This window comes from Rhinoraja longicauda, chromosome 26 (genome assembly GCF_053455715.1).
Source record: "Rhinoraja longicauda isolate Sanriku21f chromosome 26, sRhiLon1.1, whole genome shotgun sequence".
In the NCBI taxonomy this organism is placed as follows: Eukaryota; Metazoa; Chordata; class Chondrichthyes; order Rajiformes; family Arhynchobatidae; genus Rhinoraja; species Rhinoraja longicauda.
The window spans coordinates 31,495,881-31,510,921 of NC_135978.1; the positions used below are offsets into that span (position 1 = coordinate 31,495,881).

At 47.4% G+C, this 15,041-nt stretch overlaps 1 protein-coding gene across 1 annotated transcript in view; it reads left to right on the forward strand.

The window, feature by feature from the left end:
* LOC144606185 (TLC domain-containing protein 3A-like) overlaps window positions 1–12,341 on the forward strand; it is a 50,705-nt gene extending 38,364 nt beyond the window's left edge. The window contains exons 4-5 of the mRNA XM_078422042.1: window positions 8,806–8,901; window positions 11,153–12,341. Of these exons, the coding sequence (XP_078278168.1) occupies window positions 8,806–8,901; window positions 11,153–11,404 (348 nt within the window). The 3' untranslated portion in view covers window positions 11,405–12,341. The remainder of the gene's footprint in view (window positions 1–8,805; window positions 8,902–11,152) is intronic.
* The last annotated feature ends 2,700 nt before the right edge of the window (window positions 12,342–15,041 follow it).

Below are 15,041 nucleotides of genomic sequence, written 5' to 3' on the forward strand. Positions count from 1 at the left end.
TGGTATAAATTGAAGGTAGACAGAAAATGCTGGAGTAACTCAGCGGGCCCAAGCAGCATCTCTGGAGAGGAGGAATGGGTGACGTTTACGACCGAAACATCACCCATTCCTTCTCTCCAGAGATGCTGCCTGGCCTGCTGAGCAACTGTAGGTGCTGGTTTACAGTTAAGAAAAACAAAGTGCTGGAGGAACTCAGCGGGTCAGGCAGCATCTGTGGAGTGAATGGACAGGCGGCTTTTCATGTTGAGACTCTCCTTTAGACTGATGTAGTTTATAGAGTGATACAGTGTGATACAGTGTGATACAGTGTGATACAGTGTGATACAGTGTGATACAGTGTGAAAACAGGCCCTTCGTCCCAACTTGCCCACACCGGCCAACAGGTCCCAGCTACACTAGTCCCACCTGCCTGCGCTTGGTCCATATCCCTCCAAACTTGTCCTATCCATGTATCTGTCCAGCTGTTTCTTAAACGATGGGATAGTCCCAGCCTCAACTACCTTCTCTGGCAGCTTGTTCCATACACCCACCATCTTTTGTGTGAAAAAGTTACCCCTCGGATTCCTATTAAATCTTTTCCCCTTCACCTTGAACCTATCTCCTCTGGTCCTTGATTCCCCGACTCTGGGCAAGAGACTCTGTGTATCTACCCGATCTATTCCTCTCATGATTTTATGCACCTCTATAAGATCACCCTTTATCCTCCTGCACTCCATGGAATAGAGACCCAGCCTACTCAACCTCTCCCTATAGCTCACACCCTCTAGTCCTGGCAACATCAGCCTAAATCTTTTTAGAATCCTTTCAAGCTTGACAATATCTTTCCTATAACATGGTGCCCAGAACTGAACACAATACTCCAAATGTGCTCCCACCAACTTCTTATACAACTGCAACATGACCTCCCAACTTCTATACTCAACACTCTGACTGATGAAGGCCAAAAGTGCCAAAAGACCACTTTATCTACTTGCAACTCGACCTTCAAGGAACCACGCACCTGTACTCCTAGATCCCTCTGCTCTACAACACTACCCAGAGGCCTACCATTTACTGTGTAGGTCCTGCCCTTGTTAGACATCCCGAAATGCAACACCTCACACTTCTCTGTATTAAATTCCATCAACCTAACCTCAGCCCATCTGGCCAATCGATCCAGATCCTGCTGCAATCGTTCACATCCATCTTTACCATCTGCAAAACCACCCACTTGCGTATCATCTCAAAACTTGCTCAACTTGCCCTGTATGTTCTCATCCAAATCATTGATGTAGATGACAACCAGTAACGGGCCCAGCACTGAACCCTGAGGCACACCACTAGTCACAGGCCTCCAGTCTGAGAAGCAACCTTCCACCATCGCCCTCTGCTTCCTTCCATGGAGCCAATTTGCTATCCATTCAGCTATCTCTCCTTGGATCCCATGCGATCCAACCTTCCAGAGCAGCCTACCATGTGGAACCTTGTCGAACGCCTTACTGAAGTCCATGTACACAACATCTACAGCTCTGCCCTCATCAACCTTTTTGGTCACGTCTTCAAAAAACTCAATCAGCTTTGTGAGACACGACCTCCCACGTACAAAACCATGCAGACTATCCCTAATCAGCCCTTGCCCATCCAAATACCTGTATAACCTACCCCTTAGAATACTCCCTCGTAACTTTCCAACTACAGTTTAGTTTAGTTTAGTTTAGAGATACAGCACTGAAACAGGCTCTTCGGCCCACCAAATCCATGCCAACCAGCAATGCCCGCACACTAACTCTATCCTACACACACTAGGGACAATTTGCATTTATACCAAGCCAATTAACTTACAAACCAGTGCCTCTTTGGAGTGTGGGAGGAAACCGAAGATCTCGGAGAAAATCCATGCAGGTCACTGGGAGAACGTACAAATTCCGTACAGACAGCACCCATAGTCGGGATGGAACCCGGGTCTCCGGCGTTGTCAGGTAGCGACTCTGCCGCTGCGCCACCGTGCCGCACATAGAGAAGAAAGCTGGAAAAGAGGGGTGAGGAGAGGACAAAGCTGGGCGAGTGATAGGTGGTTAAAAGGTGATGGGAGGGGTTGGTCTCTTGTGTCCGTTCAGACATTAAGCAGCAGCTCTGCCAAACTGTAAATCATTCTTCCCCTCAGCCCCATTCAGAAATGTATTATTTATTCATGCACATCTACCTTGTATATCAATGACGTTGGTATGGTGGTTAGTAAGCTGGTAGATGACGCTAAGATTGCTGGAGTCGCAGACTGTGAGGACAGCTGTCAAAGTACACAGCAGGATATAGACCAGCTGCAGAAATACGGGGAAACGGCAGATGGAGTTTAATCCCAGCAAGTGTAGTTGTTGCTCTTCGGATGGTAGAGTAGTTTAGAGATACAGCGTGGAAACAAGTCCTTCGGCCCACCGGGTCCGCGCCGACCAGCGATCCCCGCACACTAACACTATCCTACACACACTAGGGACAATTTTTACATTTACCAAGCCAATTAACCTACAAACCTGTACGTCTTTGGAGCGCGGGAGGAAACCGAAGATCTCGGAGAAAACCCACGCAGGTCACGGGGAGAAACGCTGTACAGACGGCACCCGTTGTCGGGATGGAACCCGGGTCTCCGGCGCTGCATTCGCTGTAAGGCAGCAACTCTACCGCTGCGCCACTGTGCCGCCATGAATGTAAGGGGAATTAATGGCAAAGCTCTCGGCAGCACAGATGTACAGACTGCTGTTGGGGATCGTCCATTATCTCTGAAAGTGGCAACACAAGTAGATCGGTGGGAAAGAAGGCATAGGAGCAGAACTCCGCCATTTGGCCCATCAACTGTGCCATCAATCACGGCTGATCTATCTTTCCCTCTCAACCCCATTCTCCTGCCCTCCCCTGACACCTGTACTAATCAAGAATCTATCAATCTCTGCTTTAAAATACCCAACAATACGCAGTAAAAATGCCTGTTAACAGTGTAGAGATCAGCCACAGAAATGGGTGGCGAAATGCTCCTGTGCTGTACTGTTCTAGGTGTAGGAAGGAACTGCAGATGCTGGTTTAAACCGAAGATAGACACAAAATGCTGGAGTAACTCAGCGGGTCAGGCAGCATCTCAGGAGAGAAGGAATGGGTGATGTTTCGGGTCGAGACCCTCCTTCAGACCTACTGTACTGTTCTATGTTCTACTTCACAGCTACTGAATGGCAGTGAGCCAGGTTTGCCCCTGCCCCTATCACAGGTAACACAGGGAGGTGGTGGGCTCCTGGAGTGGGAGAGGCCTTGCTGAAAACAGTGTAGTCATAAAGTGGCTCTGGACTCGAGAGTCAAGAGGGTTTATAATAATAATAATAATAATAATAATAATCCTTTATTCGTCCCACAATGGGGAATTTTGCAGGGTTACAGCAGCAAAGTGGATAGCAAATATAAATAAGCATTCATTAAAAAATAAAATAACGGTAATTATCTTTATTTACCGGTCTGCTGGGAACAGTGCTGGTTGTGCAGTCTCACAGCAGTGGGAAGGAAGGACCTCCTATATCTCTCCTTCACGCACTTGGGGTGAAGGAGTCTGTCACTGAAGGAGCTACTCAGTTCAGTGACAGTGCCCTGCATGGGGTGGGAGTCGTTGTCCAGCAGCGATGTTAGCTTTGCCATCATCCTCCTCTCTCCCACAACCTGCACTGAGTCGAGGGGGCAACCCAGGACAGAGCTGGCCTTCCTGACCAGCTTGTCAAGTCTCTTCCTGTCAGCGGTTGAGATGCTGCTGCTCCAGCAGACCACTCCATAGAAAATGGCCGATGCCACCACCGTGTTGTAGAAGGTCCTCAGGAGTGCCCCCTGCACTCCAAAGGACCTGAGTCTCCTCAGCAGGTAAAGTCTGCTCTGGCCTTTCTTATTATGCCCCGAAACGGAACAATGAAATCGTTATTTGCAGCAGCACAACAGATATGTGAACACAGTAATCTGTGAACACCACAGTAAACAGCAAAAAATGTAGGTAGTTGTGTGTGTATATATACATGTATACATATGGCCTCGATATGGCCATATGCCGTTTGTACGTTATATATACACACACGTTTATACACACAGGCATGCAACAAGCATGCACACATGTACATACACACATATTTTTCACCCAGTGAGTTGTGAATTTGTGGAATTCTCTCCCACAGAAGGCAGTGGAGTCCAATTCACTGGATGAATTTAAAAGATAGAGCTCTAGGGCTAACGGAATCAAGGGATATAGGGAGAAGGCAGGCACGGGTTACTGATTATGGATGATCAGCCATGATGACAATGAATGGCGGTGCTGGCTCGAAGGGGCACATGGCCTCCTCCTGCACCTATTTTCTATGTTTCTATGTTTCTATGTATTTAAGTAGGATGTGGTATCTCTGAAATATTTATGTGTGTGGTACAGCATCCCACTTTCGCATCCTACATGCTAGGGGCAATTATTTTTCCCACAGAGACCAATCGATCTACAAATCTGCACGTCTATGAGTTGATGCCTCACAGCGCCAGAGACCCGGGTTCCATCCTGACCACGGGTTCTGTCTGTACGGAGTTTGTACGTTCTCCTCGTGACCTACGTGGGTTTTCTCCTGGTGTTCTGGTTTCCTCCCACACTCCAAAGGCATACAGGTTTGTAGGTTGATTGGCTACTGTAAATTGTCCCCAGTGTGTGTTTAGGATAGTGCTAGTGTGCGGAGTGATCGGCTCGGACTTGGTGGGCAGAAGGGCCTGTTTCCGCACTGTTTCTCTAAAGTCTAAATTCTAAAACTCTGGTAGGTGATACAAACAAATGGAATAACGATAATAATACTACTTCCTCCAAAGATGTGCGGCTTTGTCGGTTAATTAGCCTCTGTTTAAACAAATACTTGCGGCTGGTGCGTAGGGTGTGGATGAGAAAGTGGGATAACGTAGAACTAGTGTGAACGGGTGATCGATGGTCAGCGTGGACCCGATGGGCCGAAGGGCCTGTTTCCATGCTGCATCTTTGAACTAAAAATCTCCAAATCTGTATGCAACCATGCAAAAATATATTGATAAGGACTGATCCACACATGGACTGATTGAGAGTTTGGGTGGGTCCCTGCACAATTCCACATGCATTATTTTGACTGAGGTTGTTAGGGAAATGAAGGATAAAAATCTCAGCTCCCACTATTTTGGCTTGGCTTCAAGCCAAGGAACCAGCCAATTCCATTGAAGATCAACCCCCTGTTTTGTTTGCCAAATTACAGGCAAATCAACCTACAATGTTTAACGTGTAGGAAATGTTAAACAATGTTTAACGCTAGTGGTTGGGCAAAGGGATATCATGTTCATGGGTTATAGGAGCAGAATAAGACCATTCAGCCCTTCATGTCTACTCTGCCATTTAATCTTGGCTGATCTATCTCTCCCTCCTATGCCCATTCTCCTGCCGTCTCCCCGTAACCCCTGAGCAGTGCTGGTTGTGCAGTCTGACGGTCTGAAGGACCTCCTATATCTGTCCTTCACGCACTTGGGGTGAAGGAGTCTGTCACTGAAGTAGATACTCAGTGCAGTGACAGTGTCCTGCATGGGGTGGGAGTCGTTGTCCAGCAGTGATGTTAGCTTTACCATCATCCTCCTCTCTCCCACCACCTGCACTGAGTCGAGGGGGCAACCCAGGTCAAAGCTGGCCTTCCTGACCAGCTTATCGAGTCTCTTCCTGTCAGCAGTTGAGATAGAAACATAGAAACATAGAAAATAGGTGCAGGTGTAGGCCATTCGGCCCTTCGAGCTTGCATCGCCATTCAATATGATCATGGCTGATCATCCAACTCAGTATCCCGTACCTGCCTTCTCTCCATACCCCCTGATCCCTTTAGCCACAAGGGCCACATCTAACTCCCTCTTAAATATAGCCAATGAACTGGACGCAACTTCCTTCTGTGGCAGAGAATTCCACAGATTCACCACTCTCTGTGTAAAAAAAAACTTTCTCATCTCGGTCCTAAAAGACTTCCCCCTTATCCTTAAACTGTGACCCCTTGTTCTGGACTTCCCCAACATCGGGAACAATCTTCCTGCATCTAGCCTGTCCAACCCCTTAAGAATTTTGTAAGTTTCTATAAGATCCCCCCTCAATCTTCTAAATTCCAGCGAGTACAAGCCGAGTCTATCCAGTCTTTCTTCATATGAAAGTCCTGCCATCCCAGGAATCAATCTGGTGAACCTTCTCTGTACTCCCTCTATGGCAAGAATGTCTTTCCTCAGATTAGGAGACTAAAACTGTACGCAATACTCCAGGTGTGGTCTCACCAATACCCTGTACAACTGCAGCAGAACCTCCCTGCTCCTATACTCAAATCCCCTCGCTATGAATGCCAACATATCATTCGCTTTCTTCACTGCCTGTTGCACCTGCACGCCTACTTTCAATGACTGGTGTACCACGACACCCAGGTCTCGTTGCATCTCCCCTTTTCCTAATCGGCCACCATTCAGATAATAATCTGCTTTCCTGTTCTTGCCACCAAAGTGGATAACCTCACATTTATCCACATTATACTGCATCTGCCATGCATTTGCCCACTCACCTAACCTATCTAAGTCACCTTGCAGCCTCCTAGCATCCTCCTCACAGCTAACACTGCCCCCCAGCTTCGTGTCATCCGCAAACTTGGAGATGTTGCATTCAATTCCCTCGTCCAAATCATTAATATATATTGTAAATAGCTGGGGTCCCAGCACTGAGCGTTGCGGTACCCCACTAGTCACTGCCTGCCATTCTGAAAAGGACCCGTTTATTCCTAACTCTTTGCTTCCTGTCTGCCAGCCAGTTCTCTATCCACATCAATACTGAACCCACAATACCGTGTGCTTTAAGTTTGCATACTAATCTCTTATGTGGGACCTTGTCGCAAGCCTTCTGGAAGTCAAGATATAACACATCCACTGGTTCTCCCTTATCCACTCTACTAGTTACATCCTCGAAAAATTCTATAAGATTCGTCAGACATGATTTACCTTTCATAAATCCATGCTGACTTTGTCCAATGATTTCACCACTTTCCAAATGTGCTGCTATCCCATCTTTAATAACTTACTCTAGCATTTTGCCCACTACCGATGTTAGACTAAGATGTTAGAGATGTTGTTGCTCCAGCAGACCACTCCATAGAAAATGGCCGATGCCACCACCGTGTTGTAGAAGGTCCTCAGGAGTGCCCCCTGCACTCCAAAGGACCTGAGTCTCCTCAGCAGGTAAAGTCTGCTCTGGCCTTTCTTATTATGCCCCGAAACGGAACAATGAAATCGTTATTTGCAGCAGCACAACAGATATGTGAACACAGTAATCTGTGAACACCACAGTAAACAGCAAAAAATGTAGGTAGTTGTGTGTGTATATATACATGTATACATATGGCCTCGATATGGCCATATGCCGTTTGTACGTTATATATACACACACGTTTATACACACAGGCATGCAACAAGCATGCACACATGTACATACACACATATTTTTCACCCAGTGAGTTGTGAATTTGTGGAATTCTCTCCCACAGAAGGCAGTGGAGTCCAATTCACTGGATGAATTTAAAAGATAGAGCTCTAGGGCTAACGGAATCAAGGGATATAGGGAGAAGGCAGGCATGGGTTACTGATTATGGATGATCAGCCATGATGACAATGAATGGCGGTGCTGGCTCGAAGGGGCACATGGCCTCCTCCTGCACCTATTTTCTATGTTTCTATGTTTCTATGTATTTAAGTAGGATGTGGTATCTCTGAAATATTTATGTGTGTGGTACAGCATCCCACTTTCGCATCCTACATGCTAGGGGCAATTATTTTTCCCACAGAGACCAATCGATCTACAAATCTGCACGTCTATGAGTTGATGCCTCACAGCGCCAGAGACCCGGGCTCCATCCTGACCACGGGTTCTGTCTGTACGGAGTTTGTACGTTCTCCTCGTGACCTACGTGGGTTTTCTCCTGGTGTTCTGGTTTCCTCCCACACTCCAAAGGCATACAGGTTTGTAGGTTGATTGGCTACTGTAAATTGTCCCCAGTGTGTGTTTAGGATAGTGCTAGTGTGCGGAGTGATCGGCTCGGACTCGGTGGGCAGAAGGGCCTGTTTCCGCACTGTTTCTCTAAAGTCTAAATTCTAAAACTCTGGTAGGTGATACAAACAAATGGAATAACGATAATAATACTACTTCCTCCAAAGATGTGCGGCTTTGTCGGTTAATTAGCCTCTGTTTAAACAAATACTTGCGGCTGGTGCGTAGGGAGTGGATGAGAAAGTGGGATAACGTAGAACTAGTGTGAACGGGTGATCGATGATCAGCGTGGACCCAATGGGCCGAAGGGCCTGTTTCCATGCTGCATCTTTGAACTAAAAATCTCCAAATCTGTATGCAACCATGCAAAAATATATTGATAAGGACTGATCCACACATGGACTGATTGAGAGTTTGGGTGGGTCCCTGCACAATTCCACATGCATTATTTTGACTGAGGTTGTTAGGGAAATGAAGGATAAAAATCTCAGCTCCCACTATTTTGGCTTGGCTTCAAGCCAAGGAACCAGCCAATTCCATTGAAGATCAACCCCCTGTTTTGTTTGCCAAATTACAGGCAAATCAACCTACAATGTTTAACATGTAGGAAATGTTAAACAATGTTTAACGCTAGTGGTTGGGCAAAGGGATATCATGTTCATGGGTTTTGGAGCAGAATAAGACCATTCAGCCCTTCATGCCTGTTTCCATGCTGTGTGACTCTCACTCTTAACGTGAATGTTTTTGTTTCCAACGCTCAGTTTTATAGGAAGGGCCTGGGAGATTTCTTCCTGGGATGCCTGTTGCTGGCGGAGATGAGCACGCCTTTTGTCTCCATGGCCAAAATACTTCGCCAGGTGAGTATCGTTGACAGGTGAAGTGGAAAACAAATGTTGCAGGGTGTTCATACAAGATCAGGCAAGGGGAGACAGTCCGAACATGTTTCCCAGGATGGAAATGTCAAATACTTGAGGGCTGACCTTGAAGTTGAGAGGGGCAAGGTTTAAAGGAGGCAGCCAGCACAGAGACGGCACAGCTGGTAGAGCCACTGCCTCACCGCGCCATAGACCCAGATTCAATCCTGACCTCAGGTGCTATCTTTGTGGTGTTTACACATTCTCCCTGTGGCCATGTGGGTTTCCTTCAGGTGCTCTGGTTTCATAGAAACATCAAAAATAGGTGCAGGAGGCGGCCATTTGGCCATTCGAGCCAGCACCGCTAATTAATTGTGATCACGGCTGATCATCTACAATCAGTAACCCGTGCCTGCCTTCTCCCCACATCCCTTGATTCCGCTAGCCGTTAGAGCTCTATCTAACTCTCTTTTAAATTCATCAGTGAATTGGCCTCCACTGCCCTCTGTGGCAGAGAATTCCACAAATTCACAACTCTCTGGGTGAAAAAGTTTTTTCTCACCTCAGTTTTAAATGGCCCCCCCTTTATTCTGCGACTGTGGCCCCTGGTTCTGGACTACCCCAACATCCCAAAGATGTGTGGGTTTGTAGGTTAATTGGCCTCAGTAAACTGCCTGTGGTGTGCAAGGAGTGGATGAGAAGATAGGGGGATATAGTGAACGGATGGTCCATGATCTGCATGGGCTCGACAGACCGAAGGGTCTGCGTCAGTACTAAACTAAAGAGATGTGTGGGGCGAGGCTCTTTAAATCACAGAGAGGGGTGGGTGCCTGGAACACACTGCCAGGTGTGGTGCCATAATTGTGGTATTAAAGAGACTTTTGGATCGGCACATGGATAGGCAGGGAATGGAGGATTATGGATCACATGCAGGTAATAGACAATAGACAATAGGTGCAGGAGTAGGCCATTCGGCCCTTCGAGTAAGAGATGGTCTTGGCATCATGTTCAGCATTGACATTGTGGGCTGAAGGGCCTGTTCCTGTGCTGTACTGCTCTATAATTCAATGTTACTTTAATAGAAACATACAAAATAGGTGCAGGAGGAGGCCATTTGGCCCTTCGAGCCAGCACCGCCATTCATTGTGATCATGGCTGATCATCCACAATCGGTAAACCCGTGCCTGCCTTCTCCCCATATCCCTTGATTCCACTAGCCACTAGAGCTCTATCTAACTCCACTGCCTTCTGTGGCAGAGAATTCCACAAATTCACAATTCTGGGTGAAAAAGTTTTTTCTCACCTCAGTTTTAAATGGCCTCCCCTTTATTTATAAACTGTGGCCCCTGGTTCTGGACTCCCCCAACATTGGGAACATTTTTCCTGCATCTAGCCTGTCCAGTCCTTTTATAATGTTATATGTTTCTGTAATATCACGTACCTAGATTACCCCTCAGATTCCTACCGTGAAATGATCTGTTTTGCATACAGCCAGGTAAAATCATGTAGCAGACCTTACAAAAGTTCACCAAACAGTCCATTCTGCTACCCACTGCCGCACGAGGCATCGTGCCTTTAGCCCCACCCCCGCCGGGCCCCCCCCTTCATTCTTGGAGGCCCCCCCTGCCAGGGCCCCGGTTGTTCTCCACTGCTTCCTCTTTCGTTCTAGGTGCCCAACCGGGTCCTCCTCCTCCACTGGGTCCCCCTCCTTCGTTCCCGGCGGCCCCGCCAGGTAGCTCTCCGACGGCCCTCCTCACTCCATCGTCATACAGTGACACAGTGTTGAAACTGGCCCTTCAGCCCAACTTGCCCACACCGGCCAACGTGTCCCAGCTACACTAGTCCCACCTGCCCTCGTTTGCCCGACATCTCTCAAAACCTGTCCTATCCATGTACCCATCTAAATGTTTCTTAAATGTTGGCATAGTCCCTGCCTCAACTACCTCCTCTGGCAGCTCGTTCCACACACCCACCATCTTTTGTGTAAAAAAGTTACCCCTCGGATTCCTATTAAATCTTTCCCCCTTCGTCTTAAACCTTTGTCCTCTGGTCCTTGATTCCCCTACTCTACCCGATCTATTCCTCTCATGATTTTATACACCTCCATAAGATCTCCCCTCATCCTCCTGCGCTCCAAGGAACAGAGTCCCAGCCTGCACCTTTCGATTCTGTGCGTCTACCCAAACTATTCCTCTCATGATTTTATGCAGGCTTTTGTAGGTCAGTAATAAGCTTTTTTTAACGTTGCCAACAGTTGAAGAAGCAGGACACGCTGCTGTACAAGGTGAATGGAGTGTTTGTCCTGGTGACCTTCTTCGTCTGCCGGATCTTAGTGTTCCCCTTCATGTACTGGGCCTACGGTCGGCAGTACGGCATCCCGGCCTACAGGGTGCCGCTCCACATCCCACGGGTCTGCACCGTGGCCAACGCCCTGATCATGGCCCCCCAGCTCTACTGGTTCATTCAAATCGTCAAGAAGGCGGTGAAGACCATCAAGATCGAGTGAGCCAACGGCTGGATCCCCCAGGCACCGTCGGCATTCCCCGCACCTCCTGCACGGGAGCCAAGGACTACCTGTTCAAGTTAGACCAAAACGCTGGAGTAACTCAGCAGGACAGGCTCTGGAGAGAAGGAACAGGTGACGTTCCGGGTCGAGACCCTGCTTCACCTACCGCAGGGCACCATGATCGATGGTCGCTATGGTTATGGGCGTTGCCATGGTCACCGGCTCCTCTTGGCCAAGCTCTGTCTCCAGACAGAGGGGCCTGACAGATATGGAAGGGTAAGGTGCGAAAACGAGAGATCAAAGGGGGGATGAAGTTCAATTCCATTCTATTCAACATTTTCCTTACCCTTCCAAATCTCCGTGTCTTCCTCTCCCACCCCCCCCCCCCCCCCCCCGACTCTCAGTCTGAAGAAGGGTCTCGACCCGAAACGTCACCCATTCCGTCTCTCCAGAGATGCTGCCTGACCCGCTGAGCTAATCCAGCATTTTGGGTCTCTCTTCGGTGTAAGCCAGCTCTCTCGGTGTAAGCCAGCTCTCTCTCCTGTGCATTTTGTCAACCTGGTCAAGTGTCACCAGTTACTTCTACTTCCCCTGTATTCAATGCTGTACCATTGTTGTGTTGGGATAATTGTCTGGAGCCTGCAGCCTCACACACTGCTGCACATTGAGACAGATGAGACATTTATGTTCATCAGAAAGTCAACACACCTGAATTTCTGACCCGCGCTTCCTGACAGTACACAGGGCCGACGAAATTACCTAATTCCCTCCATTTGTATTTTGTTCATTTTAATAATTCTATACCAGCAAATTTAAAGGTGCTTTTAAAGCTATCAACCAGTCTTTCACCAGCTTAGACTTAAGATGGTTGGAGGCTCATGGATATAAACTTGGACCTAAACAGTTTAAATATGTTGTTTGTGACAATAAATATTTTTATGAATCAAATTCACTTTTGTGTAACTTTTTCACGCCAATGGTGGCGGGTTTATGGAACGAGCTGCCGGAGGAGTTAATTGAGGCTGGTACTATTGCAACGTTGAAGAAAAATGTAGACAGGTACATGGATAGGACAGGTTTAGAGGGATACTAGACCAGTTGGGCCCAAACCTCTCCTGCATTGGTGCAGCACCCTCTCCCCCCACCTCCCCCTGCCCTTCTCCCCTCCCCCCACCCTCGCCCCCTGCCCTCCCTCTCCCCCCAGCCCCCTCCCCTTCTCCTCCCCCCCAACCCCTCAACCCCTTATCCTCCCTCCTGCCTCCCTCCCCCCCCCTCCCTCTCCCCCCCTCCCTCCCTAGGAGATTGATTTAAACTTTAAAATGTGAATAACTTTAAAAATAGAACACCAATTTCAATGAAACTTCTTCCATTAGCACCAAAGTAAGTTGGGCCTAAAATTGTCACGCTATTGTGTAACGTTCTGGTTGTAGTTCAGGAACAAACAAACGAGAGTCTTAGTATATAGATGGGCCAAATGCAGGCAGGTGGGACTGGTGTAGATGGGACATGTTGGCTGGTGCGGGCTGAGGGTCGGTTTCCATGCCCTATGACTCTATAAATTTAGTTTAGTTTAGTTTAGAGATACAGCATGGAAACATGCCCTTCGGCCTGCTGAGTCCGGGCCAACCAGCGATCCCTGCACATTAACACTTTGCTACACACACTAGGGACAATTTTGCATTGCAATCAAGCCAATTAACCTACAAACCTGCATGTCTTTGGAGTGTGAGATGAAACCCACGCAGGTCACAGGGAGAATGTGCAAGCTCCATACAGACAACACCCGTAGTCAGGATCAAACCCATGTCTCTGGCGCTGTATGGCAGCAGCTCTACCGCTGCGCCATCTTAAAAAACATTTTATCTCTTTCTTTAAAAAGATTGACCTTCCAAGCTTTTCTCAAACTCACAATTGATGGTAAGGCCCAATTCTTTAAGGTGCATCAATAGTATTGGTCAGAAATATGAATCCAGAGCCTTCCATCTTTCTCAACCACTGAGATTGCAGATGCTGGAATCACGAGAAAACACAAAGTACTGGAGGAACTCAGCGGGTCAGGCAGCAACTGTGGAATAGATATTGTCCAATATCTGTCCGTTCTCTCCACAGATGCTGCCTGACCCATGGCTCAGGCTTATTCGGACTCTGAAGAAGGGTTTAGTTTAGTTTAAAGGTTTAGCGAGATGTGAGCCAAATGCAGGCAGGTGGGACTAGTGTAGATGGGGCATGTTGGCCAGTGTTTCCTACTCTATGACTCTATAAATTTATTTTAGTTTATTTTAGTTTCGTTTAGAAATACAGCGCGGAAACAGGCCCTTTGGCCCACCGAGTCCACTCCAACCAGCGATCTCTGGTGTAAAGATTTTTAAAAAATTCATGACTGACCATTAAGCTGGAAAGGGTGCAGAGAAGTGTTAAGAGGATGTTGCCAGGACTCAAGGGGCTGTGCAATAGGAAGAGGTTGAGCAGTCTAGGATTTTATTGGAGGAACACCTCATATTTCACTTGGACAGCTTACATCCCAAGTGGTACGAAAGAAAAATATCCCTCCAACATTGCTCCCATATCCAGAGCTTTGAAAGGTTAGAGTCAGCACCCCTGCTGTTTATCCCATACTTTCCTCTAAACCCGTTACTTCCTATCTGATTATGGTAACTGACTTTAAATTCAGCCAAGCTTTTCTAAAACTTTTCAGGGTGGCTCAGTGGTAGAGTTGATGCCTTACAGCCCCAGAGACACAGAGTTTGTGTGTTCTCCATGTGACCGAGTGGGTTTTCTCCGGGTGCTCCAGTTTCCTCCCACACTCCAAAGACGTGCGGTTTTGTAGGTTAATTGGCTTTGGTAAAATTGTAAATTGTCCCCCTCGTGTGCGGGATAGTGCTAGTGTTGACGGCCGATCGCTGGTTGGCGAGCACTCGGTGAGCCGAGGGACCTGTTTCCGAGCTGTATCTCTAAAGTTTAATGAAAAACCTCTCCCGGCTACCAAGTTTCAATGCACCTAACATCTCCTCTCACTATTTTTTGAAGCACTTTCTTCCCTAGTTCAAGTTCCCATGTCATCCTAAATTGGTCCCACTCATGGTTTTATTTATTATTACTCCTCCGTTATCAGGCCTTTGAGCGACCCTACAATAAGCTAAGATACTGTCCAAATCACCTTTACTCAGGAACAGCTTCTGCCCCTCTGTTATCAGGCTTCTGAATGGGCCTTCCATAAGCTAGGGTACTGTCCGATTCACCTCTACCCCATTGCGCACATTGGATTTTGTCTGTGGAACTGGTGCGCTACAATGCTGAGAACTATATTCTGCACTCTGCACCTTCCCCTTTGCTCCACCTATTGTACTTTGCTCCACCTATTGATTTGATTGCATTTACATTTAGTAGTATCTGATCGGATAGCATGCAAAACAAAGTTTTCCATTGTATCTTGATACACGCGACAATAATAAACCTAAGCTTTTCACTGTTTTAGTCTATTAAATACTTTTAAATTCCCTTTTATGCTGACAACTAATCTTTTCTTATGCAATCTCAGTGCCTCTCTTACATAGTTTAGTTAGAGGTGCTGTGTGTAAACAGGCCCTTCGGCCCACTGAGTCCACACCAACCAGCGATCACTACTACACCAGTTCTA